Below are 26,056 nucleotides of genomic sequence, written 5' to 3' on the forward strand. Positions count from 1 at the left end.
TCCTAAGCTCCTCTTGTTAAGGACATCAAGCTCACCTCACCTAACTTTAGACACCTCTTTAAGGTCCTATTTCCAAATGCACTCACCCCTGCAGGTACTAGGGGTTGGGACTTCAATGTATGAATTTGAGGGAAACATAGTTCAGCTCATAACAGAGCTTTTTAAAAATTATGCCAAGATTTTGATTGTAATTTCATTAAATTTATGGCTCAATTTGTGGTGAATTCTCACCTTTGCAATATCCTATTCATGCTCCATTTATGCAGATTTTCTTTTATATTCTTTAATAACTTTTTGATGTTCTCCATAGAGGTCTTTTACATTGTGGATTGTGGTGAATGGCCTTTTTTTTTTTGCAGACGGAATCTTGCTCTGCCACCTAGGCTGGAGTGCAGTGGTGCAATCTCAGCTCACTGCAACCTCCACCTCCAGGGTTTGAGTGATTCTCATGCCTCAGCCTCCTGTGCACAGGCACGTGCCACCACAACTGGCTAATTTTTGTAATTTTGGTAGAGACGGGGTTGCACCATTTTGGCCAGTCTGGTCTCAAACTCCTGGCCTTAGGTGATCTGCCCGACTTGGCCTCCCAAAGGGCTAGGATTACAGGCATAAGCCATCATGCCAGGCTATGAATGACTTTTTCTTTTATATTTCCTAAAGCTATTTTTTGTTCTGGTAGAGAAATTCTACCATCCTTTAAGTCTAAGGTACACATCTAGCTGCAAGTCTAGGGAGCACTACTTAAAACAGGGGCGAGAGGTGAGACACCCAGTAGTGCAGAGCAGCCCTGCTGTGTGCTGGGGACGACCCCACCCTCCAGCCGCATCACTGTCTTGAGTGGAAGTTACACATCCGCTCCCAGGGCCAGGGGAGGGAGCAGTCACAGACATTCCTCATGAGCCAAAAATAAGCGAGGTCTGGCTGTGGCACTGTCCACTGCCGGCTCCAGCACCAGGGGTTGCCCAAGAACCCCCTTGACTCCTTGGGGTAAGCAGCTCACTGCTGGCTGTTCTGTGTGTGACGGGAAAGGGGGACTCGACCAGAGTGTGCAGACCTATGATGACCCCCACTTCCACCTCCACATCCCATGGCCGCAGAAGACCTGTCAGTCACTTTCAAATACATGGTCTTCCCAGAGGTTCTAAAAACACTGTTGTCCATCTCACCCAGAAAGCTAAGCTTCTGTTCAGTCCTTAACGGTGGCTATAAATGAGAAGCATAGCTTGGTTTCCTTCTAATATCCGGCAAGTTAGAAGACAGAAAGTATTTATTCACTTATTCATCACATATTTGCAGGGCAACCCTACACGGGACAGCAGAGGTCCCACGTGGGCGGTGCACCCGGAACCAGGCTCAGAGCTGGCGACGTGCCCTCAGTTGAAACTCACCGGAGGCGCGGCCGCCCTGGGCTGGGAAGACGCCGTGGGCCCAGGTGGCATCAGAATCCACAGGAGGGAGGCAGCTGGCCCAGGAGAGGCCGTGGCGGGCCTTTGGGGATCGTGAGAGTCGACTCCATCCTCCCTGAAACAAGGCCGGAGGTTGAGGAGGTCCCTGCCCGGCCCCGCAGCTGACAACAAGGGGAGAAGCCGCACCTGCCGGGGTAGGGACCGCGGAGTGGGCTCGGGCCTCCGTGGGGCCAGCACGGGGACCCTCTCCTCTCAAGACCTCGGCTCTCATCCCCGGGCACCGGGACTCACAGTCGGATGGGCCCGGGTGGGGACCAGGGTGTGGAGGAGGAGGAAGCGGGGCGAGTGGAGCAGGGCCGGATGCGGGGTTCGTGGGGGACGGCGGAGCGCGGACCTTGTGATGCAGGAGACGGAGGGGGCTGGTGATGGAGGACTGGAGGCCGCGAGGATGGGGAATGGAGACGTCCTTTCCCCTCCCACGGCTCACCAGGATGCGCCTCCGTGACTGCCAGCCCCAATCCAGGAGGAGGCCTCGCGCAAAACCCAGGCGCCTGGCTTCCGCGCTCTGGCTGAGGGTCTGCGCCGCCGCCCGCCCGCTCCTTCCCGCTCAGCCGCGGCCCCTGGGGAGGATACTCCGGCGCCCGGTTCTATCTGAGGCCCGCGGCGGGAAAGGCCAGGAGGCTGAGGCGGGTACAGAGCCGGAAGCGAGGGAGGGGATGCAGCCGTCGCCAAGGTGGCCGCGTCCGGAGGCGGCCCTGCGACTCGACCCTGTCCTATCCCCCTCCCCAGCTGCTGAACCAGGCGGCCAGGGACTGCATGGAGCACGGGGCTTGCGCGGGAGGGACGGTCCCTGGGGTACTGGCCTGCTGGGGCGGGGTCCGCATGGTGTCAGCAGCCGCTTGTCCTCCACAGCACCCGCAAGGCCCGCACCCAGGCTCTGGCCCCAAAGGTGGGCGCCAGGCCCAGGCACTGCTGGCCTGCGCTGCAGACCCTGATGTGAGCCAGCACTTGGTCCCCGCTAACGTGTACTCCAAACACAACACCACTCCCCTCATGCTGCCCCCCCACATCCCAGCAACGCGTGCAGAGCCCAGGAGCATGGCGGTCCTCCCCCAGGCCTACCTCCCCACACCCAGGGCCTGGACACCCCCCGAGGCCTGGACACTCCCACCGCGGGGCTCCATCCCCGCTTCTACGCCCCCAATCCAGGTGCACAGCCTTCAGCTGCAGAACCCTCCTGCCTCACCTGCCACTTCCCAGCGCCTCCCCCAGGCCTAAATCCTTGATGCTAGAGGTTAAATCGCACCCCCCTAGGCCTGCGTGGGCCTCCAAGATGCTGAGGGCACCCTGATCCCACAAAAGCCGAGGGTTCCTCTGCTCTCCAACCCTGAGGCCTCCGCCCCTGGGCACCCAATCTCCATGGAAACCGAGGGCCCTTTCCCTCTCTTCCTGCAGGCTTGGCTCCATGAAGATGAGCTGGGCACCCGTGACGTGCTGGGCTCTGCTACCGGTGGCCGCTTTCCTGAGACAGCGGTGCAGCCAAGGGCAGCCGCGGACCGCTCGGCGGGGGCTCGATAGGGGCCTCGAGGGTGTGTGTAAGGCCGGCACCGCGCTATGGTGCCTCGGGCTCCTCCCTGCGCGTGGCTGCGGCCGGGACCGCCGTGAGGGCGGCAGCGGTCCTGGCAGCAAGTTCAGGCTGAAGAAGGGCCGCGGGATCCGGGGAAGGCAACCTGGAGGACGATGAGGACTGGGTTCCCGAAGGCAAAAAGACCGGCCCCGGCAACTACACCTACCGGGCGTGGCCTTTGGGCGCTGGACCCACGCGCGGCCCGGCCTCGGTCTCGTACTGGGCGGTGCCCTCAGCACCCTGGGGCTGCAACGGCCCTAGGCCTGGCTGGCATCAGGGGCGACATCTGGCCCCCAGCCCACACCGATCCCCAGGCTCCTCTGACCTGGGCTCCCCCTTCCTCCCTTGCCCATAGTCTTGGAGCCCCAGTTTGTGCAGGAACTGCAGGCTGTCCCTGTGGATCCGCCATCCACCGTCCTGCCCACGCCGCCTCAGCCTCCCACCTCCCACCTAGAGGGGACCATGGGCCCTGCCTCACCCCTTCCAGGATGTTAGGGTACCCCCAGTCAAAAAGGCAGCGGCCTGTGACTCCTGTACCAACGGCCCAGCCATGCTCCAGAGCTGCCCAAAGGGAGGTGCCAAGACCAGGAACACATGCCACCCTGGCTCCCCTCACCTGCTCAGGGGCTGTGGTGACCCATGGGCAGGGAGGCCACCTCAGGCTGGTTCTGCCCCTGAGGCCCTGAGGAATCTGACCCTCCCCAAAAGAAGCAATGAAACAGACCAAAGGAGTTAAGAATGTAGGGGGAAGTGAAGGGAAAACATTAGGTGCTAAACACCTGCCCAGAAGAAAAGAGTAGATCTCACAGCATTCGCAAGTAAGAAAACCGTCTGTCCAGGAACCCTAACCAAAACCCTAAGCGCAACGCCTACCACTAACCCCTGACCCGAATGTTGACCCTTAATCCTAACCCCTCACCCTAACACCTAATGCCAAACACGAACCCTTAATCCTAACACTAACCCCTAACCTAAAACCCAACCCTAACTGCTACTCCAACCCCAAGGAAAAGCACTAAACCCCTAACCCAACTGTAACTCCTATCACTAGCCCTAACCCTTAAACCTAACCCTGTACCCTAAACCGTAACCCCTAACCCTAACCCCAAACCCCACACCTAACCCTAACACCAACCCTAAAACACTAACCTCTAACCCTAACAATCCTTAGCCTAACACCCAAACCCTAACCCCGAACCCTGACCCAATTCTTCTATCCCCGAAACCCTAACCCCAAACCCTAACCCTAACATCCTAACCCCAACCCTAAAACCCTGACCCTAACCATTAAACCCTGACCCTAAACGCTACCCCTACCCCAACCCTGGAGCAACCCTAACCCTACCCCTAATCCTTTCCCTACCCCTAACACTAACCCCAAACCCTAACCCCACCCCAATCCTAAAACTAACTTCTAAACCCTAAACCCTAACCCAAACCCTAACTCTACCCCAACTCTAACCTTTATCCCTAACTCTAATCTGTAGCCCTAACCCAAAACCCTAAGGTAACCTTTTATAGGCTGGGATTCAAGGCTTTGTATTTAGGACGGGCGGGTGTTCTGGTGTCTCCCACTCACCTGCACGGGAAAGTTCTTCTGTTGGTTCTTCACAACAAGTCACGGTGTATCGCGGCCTCCCCTGGTCGGTAAAGGGCTGGGTTCTCCCAAAAGCCTCGGCTCCTCCTCCCTCCTCCCAGTGCCCTCCAGGCCTCCCCAGTGGCCCCAGCGTGGCAGGGCCAGTGCAGAAGGGACCGTGGGCTTGTGGCCGGCATGGGCCGCTGTGGGCATGGAGCTCACGGGAACGTGGCCTAGGGGCAGGCTGCGCTCCTCTGCGCCCGCGGGAACATTGGGCCCCGCGGGGGCTGCCACAGACGCGTCACTTGCTGGGGTCCGTGCACTCACGCGGTGGCGTGGCCCCGCAGAGCCGCGACCCCGTGAGATTGCCGAGGCCACGCCGCCTCGGGGAGTCGTCCGAGAGACACGCACATTTCACAGGCAGCTGCTGCGTGGCACTTGCGCTCTGCTCGCTAGTGGGGAGGGCCTCCAGAACCCGGGCTAGCCCCCTCGGAAGCCAGCACACGTGCGCGGGGGCACCCAGAACCGGGCCAATCGCGAGCCTGGAAGGCCGCACGTGGCCCTCGCGGGCTTCACGCCGAGTTTGTAACCCTTGAGCCTTTACGCATGCGCACTAGCTGCCAGGCAGGCCGGCCGAACATTACCTCTCATAGCCAGAGCGCGCGCGGGAGTGCATTGCGCAGGCGTGCTGCCTGGAGTCCCGCCCCCTGCAGGGGTTGCTCCAATCACCACTGGAGGTTCGCTCCAAAGCCACCCGCGCCGGCGAGCTGAGAGGAAATGGCGGGGAGGTCCCTGGCATCGAAGGCGGAGCCCACCGCCGGAGCCGTGGACGGGGCTGAGAAGACCGAAGGTAGTGGAGGGAGGCCGGGAACTGTGCGTGAGGGTCTGACCTCGCTGAGGCGGGGCAGGGTTGGGGCGCGGGTGGCGGCTACTTCTTCCTGTCAGTCCTGATGGTGCTGACTGAGACTTAGCGGGTTTCTTCAGAAAACTTTCGGCCAAGATGAGGGAGTGCTTGCCCGCACACCCCTCACTTCGTCTTAAAGCATTGAACCTTTATCGTGGTTGCTCCAATTTTGGTTTAGGTAATTAGTCAAAAGACAGCCTGTCGTTCCACAGACTTTCCATACACACCTCTTAAAACAAAAAGGACGTTTTCCTGACGCTCCCAATCCCAAGGGAATTCCTAATTCCACACTCCTCTTCCTAGAACCAGCAAGTGTCCAGATTTCCCGGTCGCACTAACCTGGTTCTTGAGAGTGGGTTCCCCCACCCAGCATCCCGACGCCCCAGGGAGCCGGGGGAGGCCGACTCCGCGCAGATCTCCCGTTTGTTTCTCCCCGACCCCGACCTGCCGTAGTGGCTCCTACCTCACCCTTGGAAGGGAGGGACAAGGCAGCTGGTCAGAGTTGTACAGAAGTCCCGAAATTGCAGCCCAACAAAGAGGAAGGACACTGTCCTGGCCGTTTCCACTTCAGGACGCTGTGTGCCTCTGGCTGTTTTGGGAGGATTTTCAAACTTACACAAAAATGGAGAGAATTGTATGATGACGTCCCTCCTACTGTCACTCAACTTGTCACTCTGTCCTGAGCTCATGTGTCCCTCCTGAGTTAAAACGCTGCAATTAACAAATGCCACTGTGGCTGCCTCCAGCCCTACCTGCGTGAATATCATGGCAGGTGCTCTGTCGTGTTCTTACAAAATGAAGGTTTGAATACTGAAACAAGCTTGGCACAGAAAGCATCCCTACAGTGAGATGTGGCACAATGAAAGCCCCAGTGAAGGACAAAGCAAGTAAACAGGACAGACGCAAACGTATCCCTTTCATTAAGCACCTACTGGCCCGCCACTGTGGTAGCCTTTCAGTATCACAGCTCCATGTTCCTCACATAACCTAGTATATTTAGATAAGATTTAACCAACATTGCGTGTGCCTTCGTTCAAACTGCTATAACAGAAATGCCATTATTTCTCACAGTTTTCGAGGCTAGAAGTTCAAGATCAAGGTGCAGTGCAGCCTCTGGTGGGGGCCTGCTTCCTGGTTATAGACTTCTGTCTTCTCATTTTGTCCTCATATGGGGGAAGTTGCTGCCCACCTCTATAGTTTTATAAGGGCACTAATCCCACTGCTGAGGGCCCTACTCTCATGACCTAATCACCTCCCAAAGGCCCCACCTCCTAATGCAGTCACACTAAGGGATTAGGATTTCAACATACGAATTATGGATGGGGGCACAAACATTCAGTCTATAGTGACCAGCTACAGAAGAAAGTTAAAGGACAAGATTCCAGTTTTAGTCTATCTGTTTTAAAAAAGGAAGCAGGGAAGTTATCTAGGGTCAGTGACACTAGATACATTTTAGTAAAAGGTCTATTAGTCTCCACCTAACTGGCTGCAGTTATTACTAGAAAGGGGAATGATTGGGGAAACGGAATGTTTGTGTTTCAATTTTTTCTTCATGCTTTTTCACACATGCCAATTACTTGAATAATGTAAAACTTAATTCATAAATTTATGAACAGTAATTTGTGTAAGATTTCAGGTGGGACCAAAATGAGGGGACTCCATAAACTCAAAAATAAGCATTTCACAAAACTCTATGCTTGATTTTTTTTTTTTTTTTTTTTTTTTTTTTCTTTTTGAGACAAGATTGTGCTCTGTTGCTCAGGCGGGAGTGCATTGTTACAGTCACTGCTCACTGCAGCCTTGACCTCCTGGCCTCAAGCAATTCTCCCACCTCAGCCTCTTAAGTAGCTCCAATCACAGGTGCATGTCACCACGCCCAGATAATATTTTTAAATTTGTTATTTGTAGAGATGGGGTTTTGCTGCATTGCTCAGGCTGCTCTTGAACTCCTATGCTCAAGCAGTCCTCCTGCCTCAGCCTCCCAAAAGTGCTGGGATTATGGATGTGAACTACTGAGCCTGGCCTTATGCATGTATCCGTGATTTTTAATGGCTGTAAATGATTTATCCTGTGTATGTGCTATAATTTATTTAACAAATCCCCTAAGACATATTTAGGCTTCCAGTTTCTTACTATTATAAACAATATAGTGATGAACACCTTGCCCATTATCCATATCAGAATTACTTAGGACATAGTCTTAGAAAAGAAGATGCACCCAAACTTTTTATATTTACTATCAGAGAGTTTGTAAGGAGACACCTTAATTTTGCATATCTGGTTGACAAAGATGAACATATTTGGAAACATAGGTGGTTGGTAAAAATGAAAAACTGGGCATCTTGTATACATCAGTGGAGGGTAATTTGGTAATGTCGATCAAAACTGTGACAAACTTTGGTCAGGTGCCTCTGAGCCTTCTCAACCATGCCTCGGCCTTGGCCTGTGATATGGTTTGAATCTGTGTCCTCACCCAAATCTCATGTTGAATTGTAATCCCCAGTGTTGGAGGTGGGGCCTGGTGGGAGGTGGCTGGATCACAGGAGACCAATTTTATTTAGATAGTGACCACCTATCTTTTAACTGGATCTCTGAGCTCTGGGAAGAGGCCACATTGAATCATGGGTGTCCAAAAAGGGAGAATTATTATGAGGCTAGACCACATGGATGCTTTAACAGTGCACTTAAGAAACATTTTTTTAAAACAAATTTCTAAGTGTCTAAAATATACTCTTCCTTAAAAACCCAAGAGTAGCTTCTGTTGCAATAATTAGTAAAAATATATATATATATATGTGTATGTGTATATATATATATATCAGGTAACACAGTACAAAAGCAAGCAGTTTAAGAGCTGAGATGAATTTGTCTGTTTACACTCCTGGGAATGCATAAGGAAAAGCAGTTTTCTCCGCAAATGGGAGTCAGATGCCTTCTCCATTTTCTTTAAGGAACCTCATGCTATTATACACTATTTTAGGTCCCTCATGCAGCAGAAGGTGCAAGAGAAAGGAGAGACAGCAGAACTAAATGAAGAAAACAGCCTTCAGTGAACTGAGAAGAAAAAAAAACTTTTGCTCAAAAAACACAAGGACCTAGGAGAGAGAAAAAAGAAAAATCATGAAAGCCTTTTAAACACACACACATACACACACACACACACACACACATATCTTGGATGTTAGCTTTTAATTAAACTGACATTTAACCTTTTGAATTTCTTTTAAATTTTTTTTCTAAATCTCATCAACATATTTCAACTAGGACAAATAGCTGCTATTTCAGAAGTACCAAGTATCAAACCAGAAAGGTCTTGATTTAGGAACCAAACCCAGGCTGTTACGGAAAAAAAGAAGACAGAACCTCAGCTTTGGAACTGCAGTGTGGGTGACAATCATTTCTCTTTCAGTTTGGCTGGGCTAGCAAAAAGATGGCCTTGTTATGTAAATGAAACCCCTTAAGTAGTCAAAATCAAAAATCTTCCCCCACTTTTTACTTTTACTGGCTATTTTTTCTTCCCCCACCACCCCTTTTCTGATGGGAATTTAGCCACTTCAGAGGCCTTGTTCCACATAATTTGGAACTTTCCTTTGGATTTGATCAAGTCAGATAGAATTGGCCAAACCCAATGGGAAAAGGACCAAAACAGCAAAAACAGAAAGAAACAACAAAAAAAAATACCAGTTAAGCATAACAAACAAATGATCACACAACTTGTATGATTACTGAACACTGTAATGGTAAGGAAAAATTAAGGGCAGCTGGTTGTTAATCTTATCTTTAGCCAAGACAAACCCCAATTCAGTTACTTACCTAGGGACGGGTCAGGCTGAAGACTTGTCTCTATCATCTTAGAAGCAGGAAAAAAACCCTCAAACTTGTCTTCCCTGTTGGGAGGGAGTTCAAACTCCAGAAATGAGTTTTCATGGTAGCAGGAAAACTTGCCTTCCTTGTCGGAAGCAAGTAAAACTCCAGAAAAAGAGAAGAGTTGTTCAGAAAATAAACTTTGGCCTTCGAACAAATTTTGGGAAATGAGGGATTCCCTGGATAGGGGACTTGCAGACCTCAGCAACTTGTCAAATCAGTTTGAGCCACAAAGATAGCTCAAGCTGCTAGCAGGCACTGGTAGAATATTTGTCAAAGGTCAGGAGCACCTCTACTCAGAATCCCTTTGTGGTTGCCAAAATGTGAAACCCCAAAATCTGAGACAGGTCTCAGTCAATTTAGGAAGTTTATTTTACCAAAGTTAGGGATGCATGTCTGCGACACAGCCTCAGGAGGTCCTGATGACATGTGCCCAGGGTGGCAGGGTAGTCAGAGCACAGGTTGGTTTATATGCTTTTTAGGGAGACATGAGACATGAATCAACATATGTAAGATGAACATTGGTTCGATCTGGAAAGGTGGGTCACCTCAAAGCATTGATGAGACCACTTGAAGCAGGGAGGTTGACTTCAAGGTCATAAGTAGATAAAAAACAAATGGTTGCATTATTTTGAGTTTGTGGTTAGCCTTTCCAAAGGAGGCAATCAGATATGCATTTATCTGAGTGAGCAGAGGGATGACTTTGAATTCATTTATTTTCAGATATTTATTTTACAAAATCAGATATGCATTTATCTCAGTGAGCAGAGGGTAACTTTGAATTGATTTATTTTCAAATATTTATTTATAAAAAGATTTATTTTCCTTTCACAATGTTAATGCCATAAATAGTAATTTCTTAGATCTACTAATTTTAGTGTTAAAAATAGGTTCCAATAATTATAAAAAATTAATATGAAATATTTTGTGGGGAGATTTCAGGTTTAGTATTGGTTGTATATAGAAAAGCTATTTGTATTTATATATGTTTTTAAACTAACATGTTAAGGCATTTTGCTACTAATCCTTATGGTTTTATAGAAAACTCTCTAAGAACTTCCTAGATTATGTCATCTGCTAGTTACAGTGATTTTTGACTCCTTGCTCCAGGTTTTTATACCCTCATTTTTTTTCTTGAATTATTATATCAGGAGCTTTGACCTTACTTTGAACAGCCTCAGCAGTGAGAGTACACCCCTGTCCTCACCCAGAGTTTTACAAAGGGCTATCTGGTATAATTTTACCCTGCAGGGAAAAGCTGACCATGGAGGAGCCTGATTCATCTAGTGTACTGTTCACCTCAGGACAAGAAGCAGGGCCACCACTCTGGCTGGAGACCTGTCCTCAGTCCAGCTCAGTCTCAGGCCAGGGGCTGTCAGATCCTTCCTCTGGCCTCTCGCCCTGCTTGATTCTGAAATGTTTGGTTTTGTCTCCACAGGGCAGGACACATCCTCACAGAAAATTGAAGACTTGATGGAAATGGTGAAAAAGCTGCAGAAAGGTCATGTGTCTCCTTTGTGTGAGGCTCAGCCTGAGATTTGGGGCCAAGCAGATATGGGTTCAATTTCCGGCCCCACAATGTACAAACTTGGGAAATAATCCTCTTCACCTTCTCTTTCTTTTAAAACTTAATTACTTAAACTAAAAATAGGGCCCCATGATTCAAAATTAAAGAAGGAAAAAGGGTAAGGAAGGCAAAGTGTTTTCCCAAAACCCTGTCCCAAACCTCTTGCTGGTCACCCATTTGGCTCCACTGCAGTCCATTAAATCCAGAAGTTGCCACCTTCACTTCCCTTCCTTTCCCCTCACCCGCTACTCCCTCTTTGCTCACTAGGCTCCTGCCAGCCATGTTCCCACCTCAGGGGGGGTCTTTGCACTGACTACCTCCCACCCCAACCCAAAGAGCTGCAGGGCCTGCCCCCCTGCCACCTGATTTGGGGCTCTCATGATACCTTCCCATATCTGAGGAGCGCTTTCCACTCCTTTGTGCTTTAACCCCCCTTGCCCTACTTTATTTCTCTTGAACACAGTTACCAAAGCCCCACTTGGTATCTTATTGTGTCTGTTCCCAGTCTTGCCCACCCAGAACATGAGCCCCGTGAGGGCCCCACACAGCGTCTGCTTTCAGTAGGTACTCAATAGATCTGTGTTGCATGAAAGCAGCAGAGACACAGGCTGGCAACCACCCCACCTCTGCCTGCCCTGTCAACTCAACCTCCTTTCCTCCCTGCAGTGGGAAGCCTAGAGCCCCGAGTTGAGGTCCTGATTAACCGGATTAATGAGGCCCAGCAAGGTGAGTTCAGGGGCCTTGGCTGCCAGCTAGGACCAGCTACATGGTTTGCGGGGCTCAGTGCCAAATGAGAATGCAGGGTCCCTTGTTCCAAAGTTACTGGTTATTCACAACAGCAGCAGCAGAGCCTTAAATTAAGTACAGGGCATTTCAGCATGCAACTGCCATAGTTAATATACCCACGATCCTAGCCCTGCTATCAGCAGAGCCTGGCAAGGAGAGCCTGGACTTTGGAAGCCTTGTTTCCTACTGTATAAAATCTAGGCCACTATAGATTTTCCTGAAGGCAAATGAGAAATGTCACTGTTGGCAAGAGAATAGAGGCTGCACTCACACAATATTTTTCTGCTCTCTGGTGAAGCCAAAAAGAAAGCCAATGAAGACCTCGGAGAGGCCCGGACCATCTGTGAGGCCCTGCAGAAGGAACTGGACTTGCGTAAGAGAGCCTGGGGTCACCCAGAGGTCCCCACAGTGTCTCAAGCCTCCCCTAACCCTGCATTCCAGATGATAAGCATCCTTGCCATGGCCGAGGGTCCTGTACCCTCTCCAGCCTCATGTCCTGCCAGTCTCCTCCTCTCCTCTCTGCTTGTGAAAGTGTTCAAGAAACACCCTCCAACCTCATTCCCACCTCAGAGCTTTTGCCAGGTGCTGCCTGTGCTTCCTCAGATAATACAGGTTCCTCTTTCCTCACATCATCAGTTCTAAGTTAGAATGTCCCCAGACAGGATGACTGGCATTCCCCAGTCATCCCTTCTAAAGGTGGCACCCTGTCACCATCTGGTCACATGCCCCTTCCTATTTGATGTGTTTCTTCACAGCCCTTGTCCGACTTCATGGGTGTTTGTATTTTTTCTCTCCTCCCCATGTAAAAGCATGGGCATCCTCCAGGGCCCTCACAGCCACCCTCTATAAACGTGAAGGCCCTTTGGTGCTTCCAGGGAATGTGGGCACCAGAGGGTAGGGAGGGGCTCACCTCGAGGGGTTCACATTTGGGTTGGGAGCAAGGCTGTGCCCAACTTCCCATGTGACCGTGAGCAATCCCCATCCCTGAGGGTGCGTTGCATAGTCCCTGATGCCAAAATGTGTCACTGTTTTCCAGTACATGGAGAGAAAGTACACCTGAAGGAGATCTTGAGCAAAAAACAAGGTATCTGCCACTCCCCTGTCTCCAGGCTTGTTCCTTTTGCCAGCCCACAGAGGCCCACTCTCCCCCTATGACAGCTGAAACCTTTTGAAACCTGTCCCAGCTTGCCTCTCTCCTGTGGCTTCCACCAGACATGTAGTAAATGTTAAAGCTCAATCAAGTGTCCACAGACCTGACATGATCTGGCCGTGTTCCCCTTGCCAAAACCCCATACCTTGACAGGTTCTCATAGGGCCCTGTTGCTCTTCCTACAGAGACCCTGAGGATCCTCCGGCTGCATTGCCAGGAAAAGGAAAGTGAGGCACAGAGGTAAGAGCTTCCAGCTGAGCCTAACTCTGTCCTACCTCTTTATTCTGGTAGAGCAGAAAGAAGCAGGAAGGTGAGTCTGAGACCCACAGCTCTCATTCTCTCCCTCTAAACAATGGAGAGTCCAAAGAGTGTCTTTCCGCTTTGGCTCCAACAGCAGGCAGTAGTGTTAAGGGTAACTCTCTCAATGGCATAGATGTTCATTTGCTAAATTATCAATTAAATTTCTTCAACTGGTTTTTATTCTTTGCCTTTTACTCTTTGTCATACTCCTTGGATATCTGTTCACTCATCTGTCTGTTCACTTGTCTGTTGGCATTGAGCCAACCACTTGTCCATTCTCTCTCCATCCATTATCTTTTCATCCACCCATCGATTTGTCCATGCATTTCTCCACTTCCTGATTTAGCTCATTTTGTTACCAGAGGCCCCAGGCCCTAGCACACTGAGATTTCAGTTCTTTGGGAAAACCAGATGATATTAAGATATGTGTGCATTTGCTTACTTGACCATGTCCACACTAATCTCTCCTAACCTGACAACATTACTTCCAGGGGGCAAATGCTCACGTCACCCCCTACCCATCACCTGTTACAGAGAAGGACCTTAATGTAGAGGGGGAAAAAATAGCCTCAATAGAGGGAGGCAGAAGCCCCAACCCAGTGCCCTCCTGGGGCTTAAGAAAACATGGCTGAGGGCTGCCTCACCTCTCCCAGGAAGCACACCGTGCTGCAGGAGTGCAAGGAGAGAATTTCTGCTCTAAGCTTGCAGATTGAAGAAGAGAAGAACAAACAGAGACAGCTGAGGTAAACCTTAGCACCTGAGGCAGGGGGTTTGGATGGCTGGTAGTTGGGGCATAATGTCAAAGATGGGGATTAGAAAAGCTGGCTACGCTGAGCCTTAGAGGTTCAAGGTGGAGAAGATGCTCCCAGTGGAGCAGAGACCATGAGCAAAGCACCCCAAGGTCTGTGCCTGAAGACCCACAGACTTGGACAGTCTGTGAAGGTGGTGATGTCATCCCATATCCCCTCATGCCTGTGGTTGGCCCCCAGGTTGGCGTTCGAGGAACAGCTGGAGGATCTGATGGACCAGCACAAGGACCTCTGGGACTTCCATGTGAGTCCCTCAAAACCACTTCTCCCCTTTCCACATCTACCCTGGCAGCACCAGGCCCAAACGGTCACTTCTTCTCACCTGCCACACCCAGTCCTCGAGCAAGCCCTGGTGGTGCTAAGATCAACATTGCCCAAATCCAGCCCCTTGTCACCTCCTTGTGGCCCTGCTGCTCAGTGGTCAGGGGCATCTCTGATGAGCCAAGGTCAAGTTTTCCATCAGTGTCAGTGGATGTGTCTGGAACCATCATGGGCACAAGGGAGACAACGAGGATAAGCAATCAGTGTTTGCCCCTCAGGAGGACCCCAGGCACTGAACAAGAAAATAGACAGTGAGTGTTAGGAAGGAAGGGCTCAGTGAGGAGGTCACGCCAGGACAGAGGGGAGTGGGGGGAGCTGCAGAGCTAAACTGGTGCTTGATCCTCCAGAAAACAGCCAAGACTCATAGTGTTTGCAGGTTTATCTGTTGTAACAATCCATGAGCCTCCCCACTGCAGAGATGTGGGATGACAGAAGTGCACAGGGAGGAAATGGCCAGTGCCATGGCCCTAAGGCTGTACTGTGGCTGGTGTGCACAGAGGGACAGAGTTGTTCGAAGTGAGGCATAGTGAGCAAGTATGAAACAAGATTCAGATAGCCTTCTTTGAGGCATGGGGGAAAGCCAAGAGGTGTGGACAGGCCTCTTTTCTTCCCCCTCAGAGGCCAGAGCGGCTGGCAAGGGAGATTTGTGCTCTGGACAGCAACAAGGAGCAGCTGCTCAAGGAAGGTGAGGCCAGGGAAGGTGGATGGCCCATATCTGACCTCACATGCCCTCATGTGCTCACCTGCCCCTTCGTGCTGCAGAGAAACTGGTCAAGGCAACGCTGGAAGACATGAATCATCAGCTGTGCTCCCTGTGTGGGGCTGCGGGCCCCTCCACCCTCGATGAGGGACTCTTTCTCCGCAGCCAGGAGGCTGCAGCCACAGTGTAAGATGTGGAGGTGGAGAGGGTGGGAGGGGGGAGTGGCTGGTGCTCACCACCCCTCCTGGACCCCCCAGGCAGCTGTTTCAGGAAGAGCACAGGAAGGCTGAGGAGCTCCTAGCAGCTGCTGCCCAGAGCCACCAGCAGCTGCAGCAGAAGTGCCAACAATTGCAGCAGAAGCGGCAGAGGTGTGTGTGGAGGCCCTGTCCCCGCAACCCCCACCAGGAAGGTGACCGATGTTGTATCTCCTCGCTCCACCTTCTGTCTCTCTGACTCTTGAAAACCTCTTGTCCCTCCTCCACCCTTCCCTCTTCTCCCTTCCCCCGTCCTACCTCTTCCTGTCCAGGCTAAAGGAAGAGCTGGAAAAGCGTGGAATGCAAGTCCCTGCCCAAGCCCAGAGCACACAAGAGGAAGAGGCTGGCCCAGGAGATGTGGTAAGCCCCAGAACTGGGTGTCAGGGAACAGAGACAGCTACTGAAGGGATGGCGGGAGGTACAGGAGGACAAGGGAGGGGGCCCTGGGACTCCTCAGAGGATGGTCTGTGGCGAGGGGCTTTCCCATAGTGGGTCCACCCAAGGTACTGATGGGGCAGGAGGGGACCGTGTGGCCATGGGGACGGATATAGATTCCCACCCTGGGCACTAACCTCCTGCAGGCCAGTCCCAAGCCCTTAAAAGCCCCTGAGGAGAAAGACCTGGAGCTGCACACCGAGCAGGGCCTGATGTCCTCATAGGCCAGGAGGACACACTCCACCCCTGACCTTAGCCCAAGGGGCTTTCAGGAAACAAAGGAGTTACTTTGATACAACCCATCTCAGCTGAGTCTACTGGTGAGGAGTAGGGGTCGGGCCCAAGACCCCCAGGCTCCTGTGACTGAAGCCTTGGCTTGACTCTGCCTCTGGGTCTGGGCCAGAGATACATCACAGGTTTTCAATAAATGCTTCCTTAACCTCCTGGTCTCTGGATTGCTCATCTCTGGGACCTGCCAGGCTCTTCTGGGTCCCCAGGCGGAGGGATGCAGGCCTGAGACACTCTCACAGTGGGCCCAGGAGGTCTGGAACCCACCTCCATACACACGTACACACACCTTGTGATTTATTCTTCAATTCCTTCATTACAGATCTGGACTATACAGACTCCCAGAAATTAAAAAAATAAAAATAGAAAATGAGGATCAGTGAGCTGGGATTCAAAATCAGTCAGTTCCATGTGGTAGTCTCCACGTATTAGCTGTGTAGTTTGTGCTCTCAAGAACACAAAATTTATAACTCAGGCACTTTTGGACAGGAACAGGATAGAAATCCTCAGTGTGCGGGGAGTCAGTCAACTAGGATGTAAGTCATGTGCATCTGATGCGTGCTTCAAATTCACTGAAATGCATTGACCCAATCAAGGCCAATGGTGGGAGTCAAAGTCTGCATCTTCTGAGTCAGAATACATTGAATTCATGACAAAGAGATCCCTTTTCTTGACAGGCTCCCAGACCAGGTAGACCAGTGACATGGTGGAGTTGAAAAGAGAGGCTCACTGAAGAGCACTGTTTCATGGAAAAATGGAACATAGCAAAGTGCGGAAATTCTTCAGTCAGTCCAGGACAGACGAGTTCTCTAAGATGCAGTTAATCATACCTGTTTCAAACAAACTGGCGATACACTATCAAACATGAATTTTAAATCAAGTAGAAGTTAGAAAATATATTGAACTGAATGGCAATGAAGACACCACATTTTAAAACTAATTCAGTTAAGCCCATGATTAGAAAGAACTTTAGCTTTTATTGGTTCACCAGAATTTTTTAAAAAATCAACCAATGATTGTTCAGTTAATGAATAAAAGGTCTTTGACACAGTTCAACACTTATTCATGTGAAAAAAAAAAGACTACTAAAAAAACAGTCAGCTTCCCTTAGATTTATTGGTGAGATGTCTAAACAATTTCATGTTGGGAATAACTCAAGGATGTCTGCAATATTCAAATACTGTTTGTCATACTAGAAGTTCTATATGGTGAAATAGTTAAGACATGGATTTATGATTATATGCTTTATGCATCTCAATCTACAGATAAATTTCAGAACGTCTAAATGAGTATAAAAGTTTGCTAAATACAGGTCAATATTTTAAAATCACTTTTGTGTCTCAATGCTAGGACACAAGACCCACAAAATACATCACTTAGGAATCTACAGTTAGTTGATAGAAAAGGATACAATAAACCAGTAACAAAATAATGATATGCATCAGCTAAGGATAAGCATCTCAGCCAAAGGCTGCCTCAGTGAAGGGTCAGGAGAGGCTGGCACGAGCTCTTACTTTTTTCCTCTCTGCAGGGTTCTGCCAGAATATGCTTCCTCAGGTAAGAAACCAGCTCTATGTGTAGAATACCTCAGAATGGGAGAACTGTTCTGGTTCTCTACACTATTTGGAGCCGTAGTGTAGGAATATAATGTAAACTGGGATTCTTGTATACCCTGCTGATCATATAGACATACTCTCACTGTAAACCAGCTCCCAACAGAAGATCTCCTCCTGTGTTTTCACCAAGACCAGGTGGAAACCTATTTAATAATCAGTTTTACTACTACCAATGGCAGTGGTGATGAGATGGTACCAACCACACCCAAACTCAACTTGGATTCACCTATTAATTTGTATATTTGACACCTCAGGGGTCACTGCCATGCAGGTACATCTCATTCCAGCAACAGAGCTCAGCCCATTGCATACCTGGTAGAACTAATAGCTAGCTACAAAAAGCAAAAATACACTTAAAAATAAATGCAGTATTATAAAAATACCATGTACCAAGGAATTAATGTAGCAACAGATGTATGTTATTTCCCCAAAACAACTTTAGAGAAAATTTAAAAGATCTGAATAAATGGAGAGAAAGGTCATGTTCATTAGTGGAAACTCATTACTGTAAAGATGTCCTTCCTGCCTAAGGACATATAAGTCCATTGTAATTTCAATAAAATTTTGCAGAAATCTCCTGTATTCCAGACATACTCTTCCTTATGAAAGAGTAGTCCAGATTCCACTCAGTAGTCGGGATCAGTCACCCCAGCCAGTAACTCCCTCTTTGCTGGTGATTCAGAGGCATAAGTAGCCCGAAGTGGCCAGTGGCAGCCTTGCAGTTCAGTGGAATCACTAGGGTGTCTCTGAGTGGAAGGATTTCTTCCTTCAGAGCTAAGACCTAAGAGCACAGTCATGGAGACAGGATACAAAACCTTTGCTCATGGGTCACTAGGGGTAATAATGGGGATACCACTCTCATTTCTACCCTGTGATTTTTGGACCTGTGAATTATGGCTACAAAAGAAACAGGACTCAATATTGGACACTGATTCAGAGCACATACAGTCTTCTAGAGAATCTTGTTCCATCCCTGCAAGGTATTGCCACCTAGCTAGTACTTTGGGTCTTCAAAAGGCCACTCCGTTAGTCTGCCAAACCAGCTGCTTCAGGGTGGTGGGGAACATGGTAAGACAAGTTAATTCCATGAGCGTGGACCCATTGAAGTGCTTCCTTTGCTGTGAAGAGTTCCTTGATCAGCAGCAATGCTGTGTTGTAGTATCATGGTTGTGGAAATGGCATTCTGTAAGTCCACCAGTAGTAGTAATGGCAGAAGCATTGTCTGCAAGCAAATGTATATACAGATATATCCTTATCATTCATTATTCCTTCTGGAGTTGGAGTCACTACTGATAATAACCAAGGCACTATAGTAACCATTTCACTTGTCAAGATACACAATGCTGGACTCTTGAAAGAGGCATTGAATAAAACTTTAATTTCCCTGCTAGGCCCAAGATAGCTGATTTAACAAAGAAGCATAGTGGTCTCCTAAAACAACCCCTTTTCAAATACCAGTTCAGCAATGGATCTCTAAATAGGTATCTGTCTTGCCCCAAACCTTACTCTCTTAATTGAAGGGTTTTTTGTGGACTCACACCTTATACCAACTTGGAAAAACCTTCCCATCACACTTTCCTATCTTTAAAGTGGTATATGTTTCATCTCTATGTATACAAAGACTGCTTATAAATGAGGACCTTTAATAATGTCTCCTAGCTTTATGACATTTTCTTCCTGTCCCCACTCCATAAGGGCTAGAGGCCAGATCCATTAACCGTACAATGTCCCATGGACCAGGTAGCTGCCCATCTGCAATAGGACCCATGTAAGCTTAACTTTCACTGTCCCTAAGTCCTTCCTGAATATTTCTCTTTAAAAATTTTTTTTATACTAAAGAAATGTGGCATTTTCAATTAAGATCAAATATCAAGGATATTCCTTTTTTTTTTTTTTCTGGTAAGTTCCAGGGAACATGTGCAGGATATGCAGGTTTGTTACATAGGTAAACATGTGCCATGGTGGTTTGCTGTACCTATCAATGCATCACCTAAGTATTAAGACCAGCATGCATTAGCTATTTTTCCTGATGCTCTCCCTCCCACCATATCCCACCATAGGCCCCACAGTGTGTTGCTCCTTTCCATGTATCTATGTATTCTCATCATTCAGCTCCCATTTATGAGTGAGAATATACAGTTTTCTGTTCCTGCATTAGTTTGCTGAGGATAACGGCTTCCAGCTCCATCCATGTCCCTGCAAAGGACATGATCTCATTTCTTTTTATGGCTGTGTGGTGTTATCCAGACTGTCCTTGATGGTCACCTGGGTTGATTCCATGTTTTTGGTATTGTGAATAGTGTTGCAATGAACACACACATGCACGTATCTTCATAATAGAATGATTTATATTCCTTTGGGTATATACCCAGTAATGGGATTGCTGGGTCAAATGATGTTTCTGGTTCTGGGTCTTTGAGGAATTTCCACAATGGTTGAACTAATTTACATTCCCACCAACAGTATAAAAGTCTTCCTGTCTCTCTGCAGCCTCATCAGCATCTACTGTTTCTTGACTTTTTAATAATTGCCATTCTGACTGGCATGACATGGTATCTCATTGTGGTTTTGATGTGCATTTCTCTAATGATCACTGGTGTTAATCTTTTTTTCATATGTTAGTTGGCCGCATAAATGTCTTTTTTGAAAAAGTGTCTGTTCATGTCCTTTGCCCACTTTTTAATGGGATTGTTTTTTCTTGTAAATTTGTTAAAAATTTTCTCCCATTCTGTAGGTTGTCTGTGCTGATGATAGTTTCTTTTGCTGTGCAGAAACTCTTTAATTAGAGCCCATTTGTCTATTTTTGCTTTTGTTGTCATTGTTATTGACATTTTCGTGATGAAATCTTTGCCTGTGCCTATGTCCTGAATGGTATTGCCTAGGATTTCTTCTAGGGCTTTTATAGTTTTCAGTTTTACTTCCAAGTCTTTAATCCATCTTGAGTTAAATTTTGTATAAGGTGTAAGGAAGGGTTCCACTTTCAGCTTTCTGCATATGGCTAGCCAGTTGTCTGAGCACAATTTTATTTATTTATTTATTTAAGACGGAATCTTGCTCTGTCACCAGGCTGGAGTGCAGTGGTGCGATCACAGCTCACTGCAACCTCCACCTCCCAATTTCAAGTGATTCCCCTGCCTCAGCCTCCTGAGTAGCTGGGACTGCAGGTGTGCGCCACTACACCTGGCTAATTTTTTGTATTTTAGTAGAGACGGGGTTTCACCATGTTGGCCAGGAAGGTCTCGATCTCCTGACCTCGTGATACATCTGCCTTGGCCTCCCAAAGTGCTGGGATTACAGGTGTGAGCCACCATGCCCAGCCACCAGCACCATTTGTTAAATAGGGAGTCCTTTCCCCTTTACTTTTTTTTTTTTTACCAGGTTTCTTGAAGATCAGATGGTTGTAGGTGTGTGGCCTTGTTGCTGAGTTGTCTATTCTGTTCCACTGATCTGTGTGTCTGTCTTTGTACCAGTAGCATGCTGTTTAGGTTACTGTAGCCTTGTAGTATAGTTTGAAGTCTGGTAGCTTGATGCCGCCAGCTTTGTTCTTTTTGCTTAGGATCGTCTTGGCTATATAGGCTCTTTTTTGGTTCCATATGAAAATTAAAGTAGTTTTTTCTAATTCTGTGAAGAATGTCAATGGTAGTTTGATGGGAATAGCATCACATCTATAAATTACTTTGGGCAGTATGGCCATTTTTGTGATATTGATTCTTCCTATCCATGAGCATGGAATGTTTTTCCATTTGTTTGTGTCCTCTCTGATTTCCTTGAGCTGGTTTGTAGTTCTCCTTGAAGAGGTCCTTCACTTCCCTTGTTAGCTATATTCCTAGGTATTTCATTCTCTTTGTAGCAGTTGTGAATGGGAGTTCATTCATGCTTTGGCTCTCTGCTTGTATATTGTTGGTATACAGGAATGCTTGTGATTTTTGCACATTGATTTTTGTATCCTGAGACTTTACTGAAGTTGCTTATCAGCTTAAGAAGCTTTTGGGCTGAGACCATGGGGTTTTTCAGATACAGGACTGTGTCATCTGAAAACAGAGACAATTTTACTTTCTCTCTTGCTATTTAAATACACTTTATTTTTTTCTCTTACCTGATTGCCCTGGCCATAAACTCCAATACTATATTGAATAGGAGTGGTGAGAGAGTGCGTCCTTGTCTTATGCTGGTTTTTAAGGGGAATGCTTCCAGCTTTTGCCCATTCAGTATGATATTGGCTGTGGGTTTGTTATAAATGGCTCTTATTATTTTGAGGTATGTCCCTTAAATACCTAGGTTTTTGAGAGTTTTTAACATGAAGGGATGTTGAATGTTATGGAAGGACTTTTCTGCATCTATTGAGATAATCATGTGGTTATTGTCTTTAGTTCTGTTTTGTGATGAATTGTGTTTATTGATTTGCATATATTGAACCAGCCCTGCATCTCTGGGATGAAGCCGACTGGATTGTGGTGGATAAGCTTTTTGACACGCTGCTGGGTTCAGTTTGCCATTATTCTATTGAGGAGTTTTGCATTGATGTTCATCAGGAATATTGGCCTGAAGTATTCTTTTTTGTTGTATCTCTGCCAGGTTTTGGTATCAGGATGATGCTGGCCTCATAGAGTGAATTAGGGAGGAGCCCCTCCTTTTCAATTGTTTGGAATAGCTTCAGAAGAAATGGTATCAGTTCCTCTTTGTACCTCTGTTAGAATTCAGCTGTAAATTCATGTGGTCCTGGCCTTTTTTTTTTTTTTTTTTTTTTTTTTAGGTTGGTATGCTATTACTGCCTTAATTTCAGAGCTCATTACTGATATATTCAGGGATTCAGCTTCTTCCTGTTTCAGTATTGGAAGGGTGTATGTGTCCAGGAATTCATCCATTTTCTGTTGGTTCTCCAGTTCTTTCAGTTGTGATGTTAGGATGTCAATTTGAGATCTTTCTGGCTTTTCAGTGTGGTCATTTAGTGCTATAAATTATCCTCTTAACACTGCTTTAGCTGCATCCCAGAGATTCTGGTACATTGTCTCTTTGTGCTCATTAGTTTCAAAGAACTTCTTGATTTCTCCCTTAATTTCATTATTTACCCAGGAGTCATTGCGAGGCAGGTTGTTCAATTTCCATGTAGTTGTTTGGGTTTGAGTGAGTTTCTTAATCTTGACTTCTAGTTTATGCTGTGGTCTGAGAGACTGTTTGTTATGATTTCAGCTCTTTCGCATTTGCTGAAGAGTGTTTTACTTCCAATTGTGTGATCAGTTTTAGAATAAGTGCCACGTGGTGCTGAGAAGAATGTATATTCTGTTGTTTGGAGGTGGAGAGTTCCACAGATATCTGTCAGGTCCACTTGATCCAGAGCTGAGTTCAAGTCCTGAATATCTTTGTTAATTTTCTGCCTCAATTATCTTTCTAATGTTGACAGTGGGGTGTTCAAGTCTCTCACTATTATTGTGTGGGAGTCTGAGTCTCTTCGTAGGTTTCTAAGAGCTTGCTTTATGAACCTGGGTGCTCCTATATTGGGTACCTATATATTTAGGATAGTTAGCTCTTCCTATTGAATTGATTCCTTTACCATTATGTAAAGCCCTCCTTATCTTTTTTGAATTTGTTGATTTAAAGTCTGTTTTGTCAGAAACTAGGATGGCAACCCCTGCTTTCTTTCACTTTCCATTTGCTTGGTAAATTTTCCTCTCTTACTTTATTTTGAGCCTATGTGTGTCTTTGCACATGAGATGGGTCTCTTGAATACAGCACACCAATGGGTCTTGACTCTATCCAGCTTAGCATTCTGGGTCTTTTAAATGGGGCATTTAGCCCATTTACATTTAAGGTTAATATTGATATGTGTGAATTTGTTCCTGTCATGATGCTGGCTGGTTATTTTGCAGACTTGTTAATGTAGTTGCTTCATAGTGTCATTACTCTGTGTACTTCAGTGTGTTTTTGTAGTGACTGGTAACAGTTTTTCCATTCCATATTCAATGCTTCCTTCAGGAGCTCTTGCAAGGCAGGCCTGGTGGTGATGAATTCCCTCAGCATTTGTGGTCTAAAAAGGATTTTATTTCTCCTTCACTTATAAAACTTAGTTTGACCAGATATGAAATTCTGGGTTGGAAATTCTTTAAGAATGTCGAATATTGGCCCCCAATCTCTTCTGGCTTGTAGGGTTTCCACTGAGAGAACTTTGCATTGGATTAGAACATACTCCTTTAGCTCAGCAAAGTTAGTTAATTATCTACCTTCTGAAGCCTAATTCTGTCATTTTATCCATCTCAGCATCAGCCCAGTTCTGTGCTGTTGCTGGAGAGGTGCGGTGATCATTTTGAGGAGAAGAGGCACTCTGGTTTTTTGAATTTTCAACTTTTTTGCATTGATTTCTTTCTCATTTTCTTGGTTTTACCTACCTTCGATCTTTGATGCTATTGACCTTTGGATTGGGTTTTTGTGGGGTCCTTTTTGTTGCTGTTGTTGTTGTTGTTGCTTTCTGTTTGTTTTTCTTTTAATAGTCAGGCCTCTCTTCCACAGAGTTGCTGCAGTTTGCTGGGGGTCCACTCCAGACCCTATCTGCTGGGGTCCCTCCTTCACCTGAAGCTATCACCAGAGGCTGCAGAACAGGAAAGATGGCTGCCTGCTCCTTCCTCTGAGAGCTCCTTCCCAGAGGGGCAAAAGCCTGGTGCCAGCTGGAACTCTCCTGTATGAGATGTCTGGCAAACCTTATTGTGAGATCTCACCCAGTCAGTCAGCATGGGATCAGGGACCTGCTTAATGAAGCACTCTGGCTGTCCCTTGACAGAGTGGGTGCATTACACTGGTTGGAATCCCCCATGTCCACGCTGCCTGGACTCTTCAGAGCCAGCAGGCAGAGCCAGCAGGCAGGAAAGATGAGTCTGCTGAACTGGAGACCACGGTTGCCCTTCCCCACAGGGGCTCCATCCCAGGGAGATCAGAGTTCCGTCTGCAAACCTCTGGCTGGAGTTGCTGAAATTCCCGCAGGGAGGGAAGAGATGGACCTGGGTCCCACCTAAAGAAGCAGGCTAGCCACAATCTGCCACAGCCTCTGTGCTGCACTGTGGGGAATTCCTCCTGGTCCAAACCACCCAGTCTCCCTGGCACAAGCAGGGTAAAATGGCCACATGGAGACACAATGATGGCAGACATTCCTCCCCCTGGAAACTCAGTCACCTTAGGCAGTCTCCAGTGTGCTACTGCTGGCTGCAACCCAAGCAGCCACCAAAAGCCTGCACAGATCTGTGCTTGGGATCCACCCTGGTGACACGGGCTCATGAAGGGATCTCCTGATCTGTGGGTTGCACAGATCCATGGGAAGAACGTGGTCTCCCTGATGCAGTAGCACAATCACTCGCCACCTCCCTTGGCTGTGGGTGGGAGTTTCCCTTACCCTGTGTGGCCTCTGGGTGGGCTGTCACTCTGCCCTGCTTTTACTCACTCTCCATGGATCACACCAATCGCCTAGTCAGTCCCAGTGAGAACCTGGATACCTAAGCTGAAGGTGCAGGATTCACTCACAGTGTTTGTTCTTCTAGGTCAGAGCCACAGGCTAGAGCTGCTTCTAATTGGCCATCTTGGCCCCTCCCCCACTTTCTGAATATTTCAGCCATAAGAAGATAAATAATCCAGGATCTCCCTCTGATTCCCTTCAAGAAGTTTAAAATTAGTTCTACAGGGTCATTCCCACAAGCAGTATGCAGTACCAAAAAGGAAGGTAGAACACTCCACTTAGTAAATAAAAATTTGGAGATAATAAAATCAATACTATATCCAATAATGAAAAAACCAGACAACCCCTTCTTGGCAGTAGTACATTCTGGAGGAAATTCAGTAATAAACAACAAAAGCCAGTCAAATGCAGCTGCACACTGTTCTGTGTACTATTGATCTCCTTACTATATTGGTCTGGGTGCTTTCATTGGTTTGCAATCCAGAGGCCAAAACCTTCCAAGTAAGCCATTGTTTAAACCAACAGCATGAATGCTAAGAACAACAAGCCATCAATTTTGGCTACTACAAGCCTACAACCTAGAGACTTTCCTGGCTTGCCTGTGACCAAACAAACCAACAACTGAGCCACAGGGCCTGCCCACAGGCCAGTGTTTTAATTGACAAACAACCTCACAGTCTATTAACAACACACACCCAAATCAGGCCATGTGATTTAAAACCTATTTGCAATAGAACATCACCCATTTGGGGACAAAACGCTGGAATGTAAAAAACTGTTTGCTTGCCCCACCCTTAATTGGGGCTCTAACTTTGCCAGTTGGGTTACTGCACCTTGGTTCATTATGACAGTATTGCAGATGTCAACATTGCCTTTGCCACCTGTGCACGCACATAGCTCCTTGACTTAAAGTATATTTGCCAGTCAGACTCCCAGGCCCAATATTCTCTTCTGTTGTACTTTGGTTTGTTTGACCTCTTCAAATCTCATGTTGAAATTTCATTACCAGTGTTGG

The 26,056-nt window shown here is 47.6% G+C and overlaps 1 protein-coding gene and 1 pseudogene across 3 annotated transcripts; both read left to right on the forward strand.

The window, feature by feature from the left end:
• Positions 1-2,877: 2,877 nt before the first annotated feature.
• On the forward strand, positions 2,878-3,294 carry LOC111522055 (annotated as a pseudogene).
• A 1,959-nt stretch (positions 3,295-5,253) lies between these two features.
• SYCE1 (synaptonemal complex central element protein 1) lies at positions 5,254-17,098 on the forward strand. Of its 3 annotated transcripts, none has more exons than XM_023185799.2 (13): positions 5,254-5,459; positions 10,816-10,878; positions 11,611-11,670; positions 12,029-12,103; positions 12,767-12,814; positions 13,066-13,120; positions 13,834-13,923; positions 14,170-14,233; positions 14,929-14,995; positions 15,073-15,196; positions 15,268-15,378; positions 15,537-15,624; positions 15,846-15,994. In XM_023185799.2, the coding sequence occupies exons 1-13, from the start codon at positions 5,387-5,389 to the stop codon at positions 15,921-15,923; spliced, it is 996 nt and encodes a 331-aa protein (XP_023041567.2). In that variant the 5' UTR covers positions 5,254-5,386; the 3' UTR covers positions 15,924-15,994. The 3 variants fall into 3 exon arrangements, with proteins under 3 accessions (XP_023041567.2, XP_023041568.2, XP_023041569.2); XM_023185800.2 differs by lacking the exon at positions 15,846-15,994 and adding an exon at positions 16,665-17,098 and having other exon boundaries at positions 5,282-5,459; XM_023185801.2 differs by lacking the exon at positions 5,254-5,459 and adding an exon at positions 8,887-8,896 and having other exon boundaries at positions 15,846-16,146.
• The last annotated feature ends 8,958 nt before the right edge of the window (positions 17,099-26,056 follow it).

This window comes from Piliocolobus tephrosceles, chromosome 9 (genome assembly GCF_002776525.5).
Source record: "Piliocolobus tephrosceles isolate RC106 chromosome 9, ASM277652v3, whole genome shotgun sequence".
NCBI classification, from domain to species: Eukaryota; Metazoa; Chordata; class Mammalia; order Primates; family Cercopithecidae; genus Piliocolobus; species Piliocolobus tephrosceles.